At 42.9% G+C, this 12,638-nt stretch overlaps 1 protein-coding gene across 1 annotated transcript in view; it reads right to left on the bottom strand.

Moving 5' to 3' along the window:
• The window catches only part of LOC311038540 (contactin-associated protein-like 2), a gene marked incomplete at its 5' end in the record, with an annotated part of 239,631 nt that overhangs the window by 115,889 nt on the left and 111,104 nt on the right, over nucleotides 1-12,638 (bottom strand). Inside the window, 5 exons of the mRNA XM_084048113.1 lie at nucleotides 1,515-1,776; nucleotides 2,846-2,989; nucleotides 6,740-6,924; nucleotides 7,254-7,404; nucleotides 7,781-7,833. Of these exons, the coding sequence (XP_083904239.1) occupies nucleotides 1,515-1,776; nucleotides 2,846-2,989; nucleotides 6,740-6,924; nucleotides 7,254-7,404; nucleotides 7,781-7,833 (795 nt within the window). The remainder of the gene's footprint in view (nucleotides 1-1,514; nucleotides 1,777-2,845; nucleotides 2,990-6,739; nucleotides 6,925-7,253; nucleotides 7,405-7,780; nucleotides 7,834-12,638) is intronic.

The following is a 12,638-nucleotide window of genomic DNA, read 5'->3' as shown; positions in this document are numbered from 1 at the left end:
AGAACCGACGTCCGGCAATGACAAGTATGCAGGCGTGTGACAGTTTCTGAGTCCTCTGGCAGAGCTCACACTGTGCTGCCTGTCTGAGGAAGACAGCGTTCCGTTCTTGTGTACATACACTAATAATGGATTCAGACACGCACGCACGTGCGCAAGCACGTGCACACACACACACACACACACTGATTCACACACACACGCGTTGATGCTAGAATGTAATGCTGATATGAAATGTCATGTTCTTTTGTTTAATGACATTTCATCTGAACTACTGTGTGAGGTAATCATCTTCATGTGCTGTTCAACTCTTGGGGTAATAGACTGGAGCATATGTGTCAGACAAGAGAGTGTAGAGGGACAAGAAGATGAGAGTAGACAGGGAGAGAGATACTTTTTCCTCTTTCTCTGTCGTTCTCTCTGTGTACGATTTATGTCCGCGCTACTGGGTGCGCAACGCATGCGTGACCAGCTTGTGTAAGCGCAAATTTGCGTTTTTTTCCGGGTTTGTTTTTGTTACTTTAATGCGGTTAATTTGGTTAATTTGGTACAACAAATGTACTCCATGAAGTGTAGATGTCGGAGTTTTTTTCTTTTTTTGTGATGAGTTTGTGATGGGTACTCGTCATTTCTCCTGGGTGCTTTAGCCCCGAGCCGCCCACAGTATAGGAGCCCTCGTGTGTGTGTGTGTGTGTGTGTGTGCGCGCGTGAGAATGGCGGCGCGGAGGTGAGACGCTGGTGGGCACCAGTGTTGTTTTTAACATCTAACAACCACATCCGTTGTAAATGTGCCAGCGTTAATGTAGTAGGTGCAGATTTTAGATGCATTTTGCAACTTCTGTGGCTATGTGCTCGATCATCATCAGGCTTGCATACAGGAAGGCACTACTCCTGATGTAGTCTACCGGCAGCCGTCGCTGCCTGACGGCCCCTCGTGTGAACAGCTGTCGGGAAGAGAGGCAGTGGACCCGGTGCTCCTGTGGTGTGTCTGTCCGCTGCACACCACATGTCGGAGCAGCGTTGGTGTGACTTCCAGGCCCATGGGAGTGGCTGCGGAGGGCGCTTTGTCACCGGGTGACGACGGTGCGAGACTGGATACTTTGTTTCCTCTGGTGGTCCAGCCTGGGGCATGCCCACGGACTGGTTGTTGGAGGGTTTCGACAGCTTGGGATGTCCAGTGGCGAGGCAGAAGGGCTGGCAAAGTATTGTGCTGCCTCTGCTATTGTTGGTGGCCGCCTTACATATGGCGGAGGTGCTGCTGCTTGTGCCCATGGAGTGACATTCTTGTTATTCTTGTATCGTGTATCGTGAAGACATGTTCCATGAGTTTGTGAATGTAACCTAACTGCATCTGTAATGTTTGTGTCCTTGTGTGCTTTCTCTACGTGTGGACACGAATAAATTGTTAATTGTGTGTGTGTGTGTGTGTGTGTGTGTGTGTGTGTGTGTGTGTGTGTGTGTGTGTGTGTGTGTGTGTGTGTGTGTGTGTGTGTGTGTGTGTGTCCGTGTTCTCCTACCCGATGAAATGTCTATGTGGTTGGTCTTCATCGTCTGTGTCACGTTGATGTGCACAGTGACCTTGCCGTCCTCGAGGTCGATCTCCAGCGTCCCTTCATCAAGTTTACTGAAGAGGAGGAGCCCATCTGGGTTCCAGGTGCGGAACTGGAATCCCACGGATACAACGTTGTGATTGGCTCGTCCCGGGAGCTGCAGGAAGCTGGTGGCATTGAAGAACACGGGGAAGGAGTGGGTCTCCACACAGGAGAAGGACACGTTACGCTGTTACGCAGAGAGAGAGAGAGAGAGAGAGAGAGAGAGAGAGAGAGAGAGAGAGATTTTATTGTTCAGTTTAGTTTATTTTTAGTCAATTACGTATAGTAGCATAAAGATTTCATAGATAATACCCAAAAAAAGAGAGGGAAAATAACCACATTCCCGACAGAAAAATATAGGCTGAAGCAATTCCTTATTTTGCCTACACTTTTACAAAGGAAAGACGGGGGGAAAGTCAAAATGGAGGGAAAAAAACTAGAAAACAAAAACAAAGTGCAAGGACAAGACCCTTTACATTCATGTGTTTTCTGTACTGTACAAGTATGTACTGTTATGCTACAAAAAACAAGTTATTTTTTACAGAAGGCACATTCCGTTTATGCTTTTATCGATCATCTTGTTTTCAAGTATTAAAAAAAAAAAAGTGTTTAATGAGCCGCACAATTTCACATCCTTTTCAAGGCTGTTCCACAAAGTCAGGAGGTCCGGAATATAAACAGGTTCAAGTCTGTTCAGTGATTTAAAAACAAACTATGTAATTTTATTGGTAACCAGTGCAGTGAGGCAAGAACAGGGGTAATGTGGTCATATCTTCTGGTTCTTGTAAGAACCCTAGCTGCTGTGTTTTGACCAAGTTGAAGGCGGTTGATTGACTCCAGAAAAAGTCCAGAAAAAAAGAGAATTGTAGAAAGTTTTGTGCATAAAATTAATGATCCGATGTTTACAATATCCCTAATTTGGCAGATGGCTGTTTTTGTGATATTAGAAAGGTGCTTTGAAAAGTTTAGTCTGAATCAAATAGAACTTGAGGGTACACAGTCCCCTATGAGTGTAGCAGCTGGGGGCGCCCGCTGGCCTAGCGGTCCAGGCGCATACTACATAGAGCATCTAATGCAGCCTGACAGCATGTCGTGGGTTTGAATCCCGAAACCTGGCGAGACGTTGCTGCGTGTCACTCCCTGTCTCTGTTTCCTGTCAATCTCCACTAGTACTATCAATAAAGGCAGAAAAAGACCCAAAAATATCTTTAAAAAATGAGTGTAGCGGCTGGTGTGCGTGCGTGTCTTTCTCTTACAAAGCTGGAGGTGTTGAGTTTCTTGCGGCGGGCCAGGTCAGTGATGTTGTCACCATTGTAATTGATGCTCTCCATGCAGCCTCTGAAGTTCTTCCTCCCCATGCCTAATGGCTTCCCACTGTACGGCATTCCACCAAAACTCAACTAGAGAGACAGAGACAATAAATAATGCACACTTTTGAAAATATATTCACACTACAGCTGAGGATCATCACTCGCAGATGACAAATAGTACCAATGTACCAGTAATACCAGTGCTGACTGCTGAGTGAAAACATGTGGGGGGAGAGAGAGAGAGAGAGAGAGAGAGAGAGAGAGCAACTCTCGTTCAACCAACTGCTTGAAGGAGAGTCATCTGTGAGAAGGTTCAAATGAAACATTTATGGGATACAGAGAAGAGTTTGAAAAGTTGAAGGTAGAATCAAAGGCTATAAAGAGAGGGGGAGAGATTGAGAAACCCAAACAAATAAATGGACAATTACATATTGTCAAAAGTTTATGAGCAATGTACAATGTAAATTGAAATAAAATTCTACCCTGACTAAAACTCAATGGGAAACAGACAACTGGCCTTCATCGTGTAGCGCACAGGACTCCTCCGTCAGACCACAATACACTGACAACCTCAATCATTTATAGCACGTAAATAAAGCCAGTCCTTTCAGCGGCCCCACTGGATCAACAGACCCAGTGGCCTGCATGTTTATTTTAACAAGTCAGCCAAATTGCCACCTTAGCCGACCCAGAGATAAGATTGTGTCTCAATTGGTGTCTAAAATCGAAGACAAAAAAAAATGATTTAAAAGATAAAGATTCCCCCAGTGACAGAAACCACAACAACTCTAACAAACCAAACAAACCTATACCATCCTAACGCGATAAATATAAATGTGCCATTGATTCTGTTTGAGAAGAAAAAGGACAGCCCCTCCCCAGTGCCTTGTGACTGTCTATAGGTATTGCTCCGTGCACTATCCTCAACTGGAGGTCAGACTATAAAGGGACTGCCAGCAGCTTTTTGGGGGGAGTATCTGGGCCAAATGTGACAGCCTGCTCAGCCAGAGGAGTTTTAGTTCTTTGCTCTATGGCGGACAGTATAAGAAAATCCACAGCATGGTCCCACATTTCAGTGGGGTCATAGCCTGGTCACCAGTGGTGGAAAAAGTACTCAAATGTTTTACTTAAGTAAAAGTATCAATACTGCAACGTAGAAGTACTCTGTTACAAGTCAAAGTCTGGAATTCAAAATGTACTTGAGTAAAAGCACAAAAGTATTGGTATCAAAATGTACTTAAAGTACCAAAAGTAAAAGTACTACAATGTTTGAAAATAGCAGATCTACAAGCTCACAACTCGTCGCGATGTGACGCCTTGTGAGCTTGTAGATCCGCTATTTTCAAATAGCCTACGTATAATATAGGGCTAAAGTGGTTAATGTATGTTTTATAATGTAATAATTTATATCTGCAAAGTAACTAATAACTAAAGTTTTCAAATAATTGTAGTGGAGTAAAAGTACAATATTTGCTTCTGAGATGTGGTGGAGTAGAAGTACAAGAACTGAAAACTGGAAATACTCCAGTAAAGTAAAAGTACCTCAAAATTGTACTTAAGTACAGTACTTGAGTACATGTACTTAGTTACTTTACACCACTGCTGGTCACAGGCACAAGTGAACATGCTTTCCTCTTGCTGCTGATTTATCCAGCTTAGCGCATCCATCTTTTTCCATGCTGGTGAAACACAGCTCTAACCGATGTTCCTGTCACCTTCACGTACATTAACAATCTCGGCTCTAATTTCTTACTCTGCGGCAGCTGGTGACTGCCAGGTCCAGCACTGCATGGTGTGTAGAGACTACACTTGTCTCTCATACTGTTCTCTAACTCCTGGCTGTACTGCTGGGAGAAAGAAATGTTTGCTGGCAAAACAAACATGTTTTGGCCTCACCCGTCTCCCACCATCTGCTCAGACAGTCAACATCCCCTTTGTTGGCTTTCCACTGCCCCAAAAAAAGTTCTCAAACTCCGACAAGGGAAAGCACAACAACAAACAACAAACAAACAGAGGTATACAAACGCACAGCTGGAGATGAGCTGGCAAGGACACATACTGTGTAGATTGAAAGGCACAGTCTGGACTGACACAGTCAATCAATAATATGGAATCAGAAAGCTGACTCTGAGGAAGATGCAGCACTTGGCATCGAAATGTCAGTCTTGTATGCTTTGCACCTTAATAAAAGAGGCTTTAATTGTCCGAGCTGCTCCATTTTGCTCTCTACATTCAATCAATAAATAATCGCCAATATCTGTCCAGGGTCAGTTGAATTGGGGATGTGGTTTCCATAGCTACATCAGCCGTTATCCCTACTTAACCTTTTGAATATATCACACATATCAGCAGTATGGTACCTGTTAAAGGTCACACGCACACAAAAAAAAGCACGCACACACACAAACACACACATACATACATATCGCCTTGTAAAATCAATGTCCTGCTTTAAGTATTATCAGTTGAACTCCTCACCATTAATTATGTGTGTATTATGGATTAGTCATAGAGCACAGAGTAAAACCAATATCTAATTTCCTGTGTGTCATCAAACTGCTCAGAGATCAAACTAGCAATGAGGGGGTGGGGGGATGGGGAGTCTGGCAGCAACGCCAGCCGAGAGTAAATATCTCCGCAAGACCTCAACTGGAGCTGTTGATTCTGATGCTATTTAAACAAGCTCTCTTGAAATTTGTGAAGGTGTCCCATAGAGACCTCTTTTGGGTCAACTTTTATATACATTATAAATAATATGGTGTCCTCCTCTCCGCATTGTGATGTACATTTTCATGCAGATGATAACATATGTTATGCCAGCGGTAGCACTCTAATTTGCAGTCTGCTATTCATGAAATCCGGATAAAACAAAATGTATTATTCTACTGTGTTCATAACAACTGTCTGATGTTGTTCTACTGTGTTCATGTTGTGTATCTCTACTATGTTAACTCATTGACTGCCAGAGTTAAAACATTGTCTATGGCTGCCCTTGCCAGCGATTCCGAGCGTTTTAAGTAACCCTTGAAAAATCATCTAATATTCTTCTTCACAACAATCCACCCGCCGATCACTTTAAAAGACGTACAGGGGTCTCCTAGAATCAGAGAAAAAAGAAAATTTCTGCCGCGATAATCCATTCCATAATTAATCGGCGGTGTGAGCCTTGGGTGAAATGACGAGTATAGTTGTCAATGGCAGTCAATGTTGTGTATCTCTACTGTGTCTGGGAACCCATCACCAAATAAAAAGGAAAAACAGCGCCCACTCTTTCACTTGGCTCTGGGCCGAACTGAATGGAGCACCCGTGCGCAAGGAAAACGGGGTTTTGGTCTGCCCTCAGCAGACCTCTGCCCTGGTGCGCTTATGTTTTCATTCCCACTAACAATATTTCTACACGGAACACTAACACCACTTCTCCCAGAGAACATGGATCGTTTTGGTTATAAGCCCACTTGTTTCTATGATGAAAGAGCAAGTTAAAATGTTTATATCTTTCCGTAGTTTTGTCTGCTTCAAGGACGCTATTGTTAAATGAGTTTCGGCTTGTTTTCAGTGGGAAGGGAGCGCACAGACAGTAAATCCCGCCCACTACATTTGATTGGGTAAAGCGCGGCCTGCTTCGTGATCTGAAGGCACGCCCTTGTAAGCTAACGCGCACGCGTTCTGAGCGGGGCTCTCGACAGATTCAGTATAGCTCTGAATCTGTTCTTGAGAGATTACTACTGTGTAAATGTTGTGTATCTCTACTGTTCTAACGTGCGTCCATCAGGTTCTCACCTCATAGTCCATGTCTTCAAACTATAACAATCTTTTCACATCCAGTATGTGTCCTCTCACCTCATAGTCCAGGTCCAGGTGGTCAAACTCTCCGTTGGTCCTGAAGTGCTGTGTGTGTCTGTCCAGGGTGAAGTTGACGTTGCGTCGGTAGCGTTCGATCACCACCGAGTGCCAGTGGTGGTCGTCCAACAGGCTGCCTGTCGTCACAGAGGTGTGACCCAGAATGGAGCCGTACTGGTTACTGCCTGTTGATGACCAGCACAACACCACCAATGAGGAGGAGAAGAAGAAGAAAGACAGAGAGACAGAGAGAGAGAGAGAGAGAGAGAGAGAGAGAGGAGGGAGAGAGATAGAGAGAGATGGGAGAGAGAGAGAGGAGGGAGAGAGAGATAGAGAGAGAGATAGAGAGAGATGGGAGAGAGAGAGTGTGTGTGTGTGTGTGTGTGTGTGTGTGTGTGTGTGTGTGTGTGTGTGTGTGTGGCGTGCGTGCGTGGCTTATCGTAAGTCGCTTTGGATAAAAGCGTCTGCTAAATGACTGTAATGTAATGTAATGTAATTAATGTGTGTGTCTCACCCAGGTTGATCTGCAGCAGTAGTCTGGCCATGTGGAGCTCCAGGGTGATGTAGTCTCCCTGCTGACCTTCACCGTGAAGGATCACACCCTCGCTCTCTGACGTCTTGAACTTCAGTGAGATCACGTCCTTAATGATCTTCATCTTCTTCACCTGAACAAAGGTTTTGAAACGTCATACACATAACAGCTCCAAGGAGATCTCCAAGATGTTGAGTAATGTTCACGACTTCAGGATTTTATATGTTCAGGACTTAATACTATGTCATTCCATTGTTGTGTGCCAATACTGCTTGTAAGATATGTACGTGACAAGTGAAGATTGTCCTAATGCTTTGAATAAAAGATTTGATAGCACATCACATTGTGCATAGGCTACTGTATGTGTACTAGTGAATTATAAACTAAACAAACCTTAGTTATAGTAAAACTATAAATAGATGTATAGATGTTAAATGTTTCATCTTGGATCTACGGGATGAAATCATTTGACATTATTCGTCTCATTGTTTGAAAATGAACAACTGCACCTTGAAACGATATGAGATTACTCCTTGTCCATCAAAGTTGATCACGTCAGACCCTGAGAATGAGACACACACACATAAGGGAAGTTCAAATTAAAATAATAAATAAACAGAGTTTGATCAGCAAACCCAACTGTCGAGTTCATAGTAGGAGCTGGGAGAAGAAATCAACGGGAAAATAAAACAGCAGCATGCAAATCTCTGCCAGGAGGCATGTCCTACCTCCCTCCATCTTGTGATGTGAGGACAAGGTTTTGTGATTGTGCGGCAAATGGTGCATTTATATAGCGCCTTTATCCAAAGCACTTTACAATGTGCATTACAGTCACACACAGACGGCGGAGGAAACCATGCAAGGCATCAACTTGCTCATGGTCACTTCGACACTAACTCCGGGGGAGCGAAGCGGCCGCTCTACCATCTGGACTGCATCCTGCCATAATACTGTATGTATGTCAAGACATGAGGCAAAAGGGGGAAGGGCTATGATGATAAAGGACACGGATTGCTAATTCCTTGTGTCAATTTTGTTTGTACAGGGGCAGACTGGAAACAAATCAGCGCAGGAATTGAAAGGTAGGGTAAGTGATCGTTTTTGGTTAAAACAAAAAGTATTTTGTTAAAAGGTTAAAGCACTATATTCTGATAGTCATTGAGTGTTTGTTCAGTAACAAGAGTCTCCCCGTCTCTCCAGCTCTTTAATAAACAGAAAATACATTTTCTGGTAGGTGTCAAAATCTCAGCCAATCAGGAGAAAGTACCCATTTTTAAGCTTAATTTTTATAGTGTTCCAGTTCCAATTTTGCCTGCTCATTTCTTAGTGTCATCACTTCCAATTTCACTTGTTTAATCTATATCCTGATTGAGTTCTCTATCCTGATTGGATAAAATTGGAAATGAAACTGAAACGAAAATGCATTTTCTGTTTTATAAAGAGCTGGAGAGACAAGGAGACTCATTTTACTGAACAAACACTCTATAGCAATGAGTACTACAAGAATATAGAGCTATTTAACACTTATTTTAACCAAAGAAAATCACTTACCCTACCTTTAAATGAAAGCAGCCCCCATATCTGTCCAAACTGACATGACAATAATAAACAAGTATGAGCACGCAGCACAGCGGTGTCAACCAGCTGATCAGTCAGTCTATGAAAGAAATACCAGATGGGACCAGTCCTCTACATGTGTTTTTCACTTCATGTGCTGCACAGGCTTTAGAAAACTCTCTGGCAGTAGAGTGAGACAAAAATGTCCAAAGCTGGGCTCACACCACAGGAGTTTTAAAATCCTATTGATATTTAAATCAGGTTGCATCACGCACATCATTTTAACAGATTCTCTTCTCTATAATCTCAAACATGCACACACTAGAAGATGTTAAAATAACAGTGCATCACACACAGGATATTGTTAAAAAGATTATCATTCCCCAGATCAATGAACCTAGCCTGGCTCCAGCCAGGCTAGGTTCATTGATTGATCTGCAGGGAATGCTAGCCTCGCATTCAGGGCCTGGTGACGCTGTAGAAGGCGGGGTTTTCTCGGTTGAAAATCTAACCGGCGGCCCGGCTCTATCGGGATCGGGATAATCCAGCATGAAACAACCAATAGCCAAAGAGTCCCACTTTGGCCACGCCCCCGTCTCAGAAAACGGCTGCACTGAGAGGGCTTTCAGACTGAATAATGGAGTGAAACAAAACGAAAATTCAGGCTGAGTGTCAGGCTACAATGAACCACCACAACTTTAGCTTCCAATGTACAGTTTGTTTTCTTTGCGGTTGGTTGTCATGTCAAAAGTCTGTTGGAGTCGCGTTCCAGCCACGAAGCTGCAGCTACAGTCAGTGGTCAATGGATAGTGGCAACAGGACTGTGTCAACACAAAATGAATAAAATGTTCATGGTTAACCGTTTAACCGGTAACTGGTTAACTAAAGAGATTTATAACCAGTTAAATACCAACAGTTAAATGATCAATTGTTTTTTTATTTAATTGTTGTTGCAAATGTACTTTTTCCTCCAACCTAAAGTGATGCCTGGAGGCAGATATGCACGGTAAGACTGCAATTTCTTCATGATGATTGCTGGCCAATTCTGCTTTAAGTTAAACATAGTGTAGTGTTCTCATGCAGTGTAGGGAACTGTCATTAAACACCAAGATAAACCGCAGCCAATGAAGACAGAGTCGAAGTAAGATTTGACCATTTACTGTTGCTCTTCCTCATTAACATGACGGTGAAAACTGCAAAATAATAAACAATACAAACATTCAGTGTCTGTGTACTTAATTGATAGCATTGAAAACTACAATCACAGTAGAAAGAAAGCAGGTGAGTAAGCTAATCACAAAGACACAATTCACAATTAGCAAGATGACTTACACCTGTGCACTCCTATGCTCTGCAAAGTGCAGCAAACATGGTTAAAGACATAACTTTTTCCTCTTCCAAATAAACATTCACAAAACATCACAAAGTGGTCACAGAAAGTTATCATGACTGAAATCAGCAACACAACTTACAACATTGCGTCTAAAATGCTTCCAAGTGGGTTAGATGGGTTTAAGGCTCACAGCTCTTAACAGGTCTGTCTTCTCTGTGCATTGCTGCATAAAATGGTGCTGACAGGAAGTGACTCTAGCTATATACAAAAGTTTTCAAAATAAAATACATGGCTACACGTCACAATAAAGTACTCACTAGCCTTTCTAATGTAAATAGAAATACAAAGATGTAACATCAAATTACTTCAAGTAAAAAATAAACAGAAATATTTAACATTTGCCTTAAGGCAACACAATATGGAAATAAAGTACCTTGCGCACTTCAACAAGTTGATACGCTGACATATGGACCTGAAGGCTGTGGGATTTTCCTTTCAAAATGTATTTTCACAGCACCATAACATAATAACACCACTATGAATTGCAATAAAACCATGATGTCAATTAATATGTTTGCATTAATCAAAACTTGTGCACTTTGATAACTGAGGCAATCATGTACTACACATGATGACGTGCAGCAAGGCAGATCTACAGTAACAGTAGCCTAATAGGAAAAATGTTCCTACCAGACCGAGTGGAGGATATAGTCTCCATGAATTAATTATCAAAGATTATATTTATCTGCATTTGGTCAAACATTATGGAATCTACACAGCTGCTTCAAATAATTAATTACATCAAGCCAGTGCACAAAAGTAGGTAAAATCTATTATGCGTGTGTCACTCCCTCAGTGCACATACTTTGGGACCAGAGGACATACTGACCAGCTCCCCTTCAAGCATAAAATGACATGGCATTGGATGTTCAGCCAAACAGTTGTAATTATCATTGAAACATAGGCCTACTCTGCATTCTCCATGTTCTTACCTCAAACGCTGGATTATTTCTTCAAATGACTGGATCACAGAGGCAGGGGGCAGTATGATGTAAAACTGGATGATCCAGGTGTTTTATATGTGGTTTCTCATCGTGATGCTAGTGCTTTATTTATAAACCGACAGTCTGTAGCGTACTGCACTAAGGAGTGAACTGGCAGGCAGCAGCTGCAGGTGACCAGCACTGCGCAAGTTATTGTGACCGGCCACAAAAATCGCCCTTGTTAATACTTAATTGACGTCTGTTTGTTTATTTTTAATAAAAAATAATAAAATGCAGGTAATCTCTGTTCGTAGATGTGCGTCTGTAATCCACAAATCTCGAGAACCGTTTGACCGAGCAAATTCAAATTCTACACACACGTCCCAGACTACCCGGGGGAGTGCAGTGCCCGGCCGGCTAGGCGGTTATCCAGAAAAGGCTCTGGCCGTGGCCCATGAGCCAATTGATTGCCATGGCAACCCCAGCCTAAGCTTGATTTGGCAAATTCCCCACACCTGCCATTTGATTACTTAAAGTAGCGAAATGACATTTTCGGTATTTTAAGTTTCACTCTGAAACGGCCTCGCAAACCAATCAGAAGGTTCCATCCCTTTAGGCCATGGCACGGTGGGATCTCACTCATGTGGTGCGCAGTGTTAGTGTTTGTAGCCTGCAGGCACACGCTGCCCAAAGGGGTAGAGAGACGGCCAATGTGGAGAATGTTTGTTACCAAGTTGCTTATTTCTAACCTAAAATGCTTTCAGGTACATATCTTAGTGTGCTGATTAAGTTTAAAATAATGAATACACGGTCTGGACGTCATCTTGAATGAGATTCAAAATGGAGTAGTTCTGTAATTAAAATCAGCTGTGTTTGGAGGAACGGGAGCTATGGGAATCACACAGGTGAATGAAATCAAGATTGATTTATATTCATGCAGGTCTATCTATAGGCCTATCTGTAGCTGCAGAGACTAGTCTGCTTGTGATTCCACCAGACGCAGTCCAGACGCATCTCTGCTCTGCACTTCACAATTGTGGTTGTGCGTGACCATCACAGATAAATATTAAACATGTTTGAAAATGACCGGGGTGGCCCCGATGCGTCTGTGAGCAGATTGGAAAGTTCAAGACTGGATCTGTGAACCCCTCACACGGTCACACCACAGGAACAGGATAATTGGTTTTGACCAGCCCCTGCAATTGTCAGGAGAAAGTGAATGCTCTGCAGTCACCTCCACCCACGGCTTTGACAACGACCCCTGGCTGTGATATAATCACAATATACCATGGCCAATCAGTCATTGCTTAGGAATACATGCATAGACATACTGTATACGGTAACGCACGCATGCCACACACACACACACACACACACACACACACACACACACACACACACACACACACACACACACACACACACACACACACACACACACACACACACACACACACACACACAGTGTCATTGTGTTTCTGGAAATAAAGTAGC

Source organism: Gymnoscopelus microlampas, assembly GCF_963454915.1.
Source record: "Gymnoscopelus microlampas genome assembly, chromosome: 22".
Lineage (NCBI taxonomy): Eukaryota > Metazoa > Chordata > Actinopteri > Myctophiformes > Myctophidae > Gymnoscopelus > Gymnoscopelus microlampas.
This window is presented reverse-complemented; position numbering and strand designations above follow the sequence as displayed.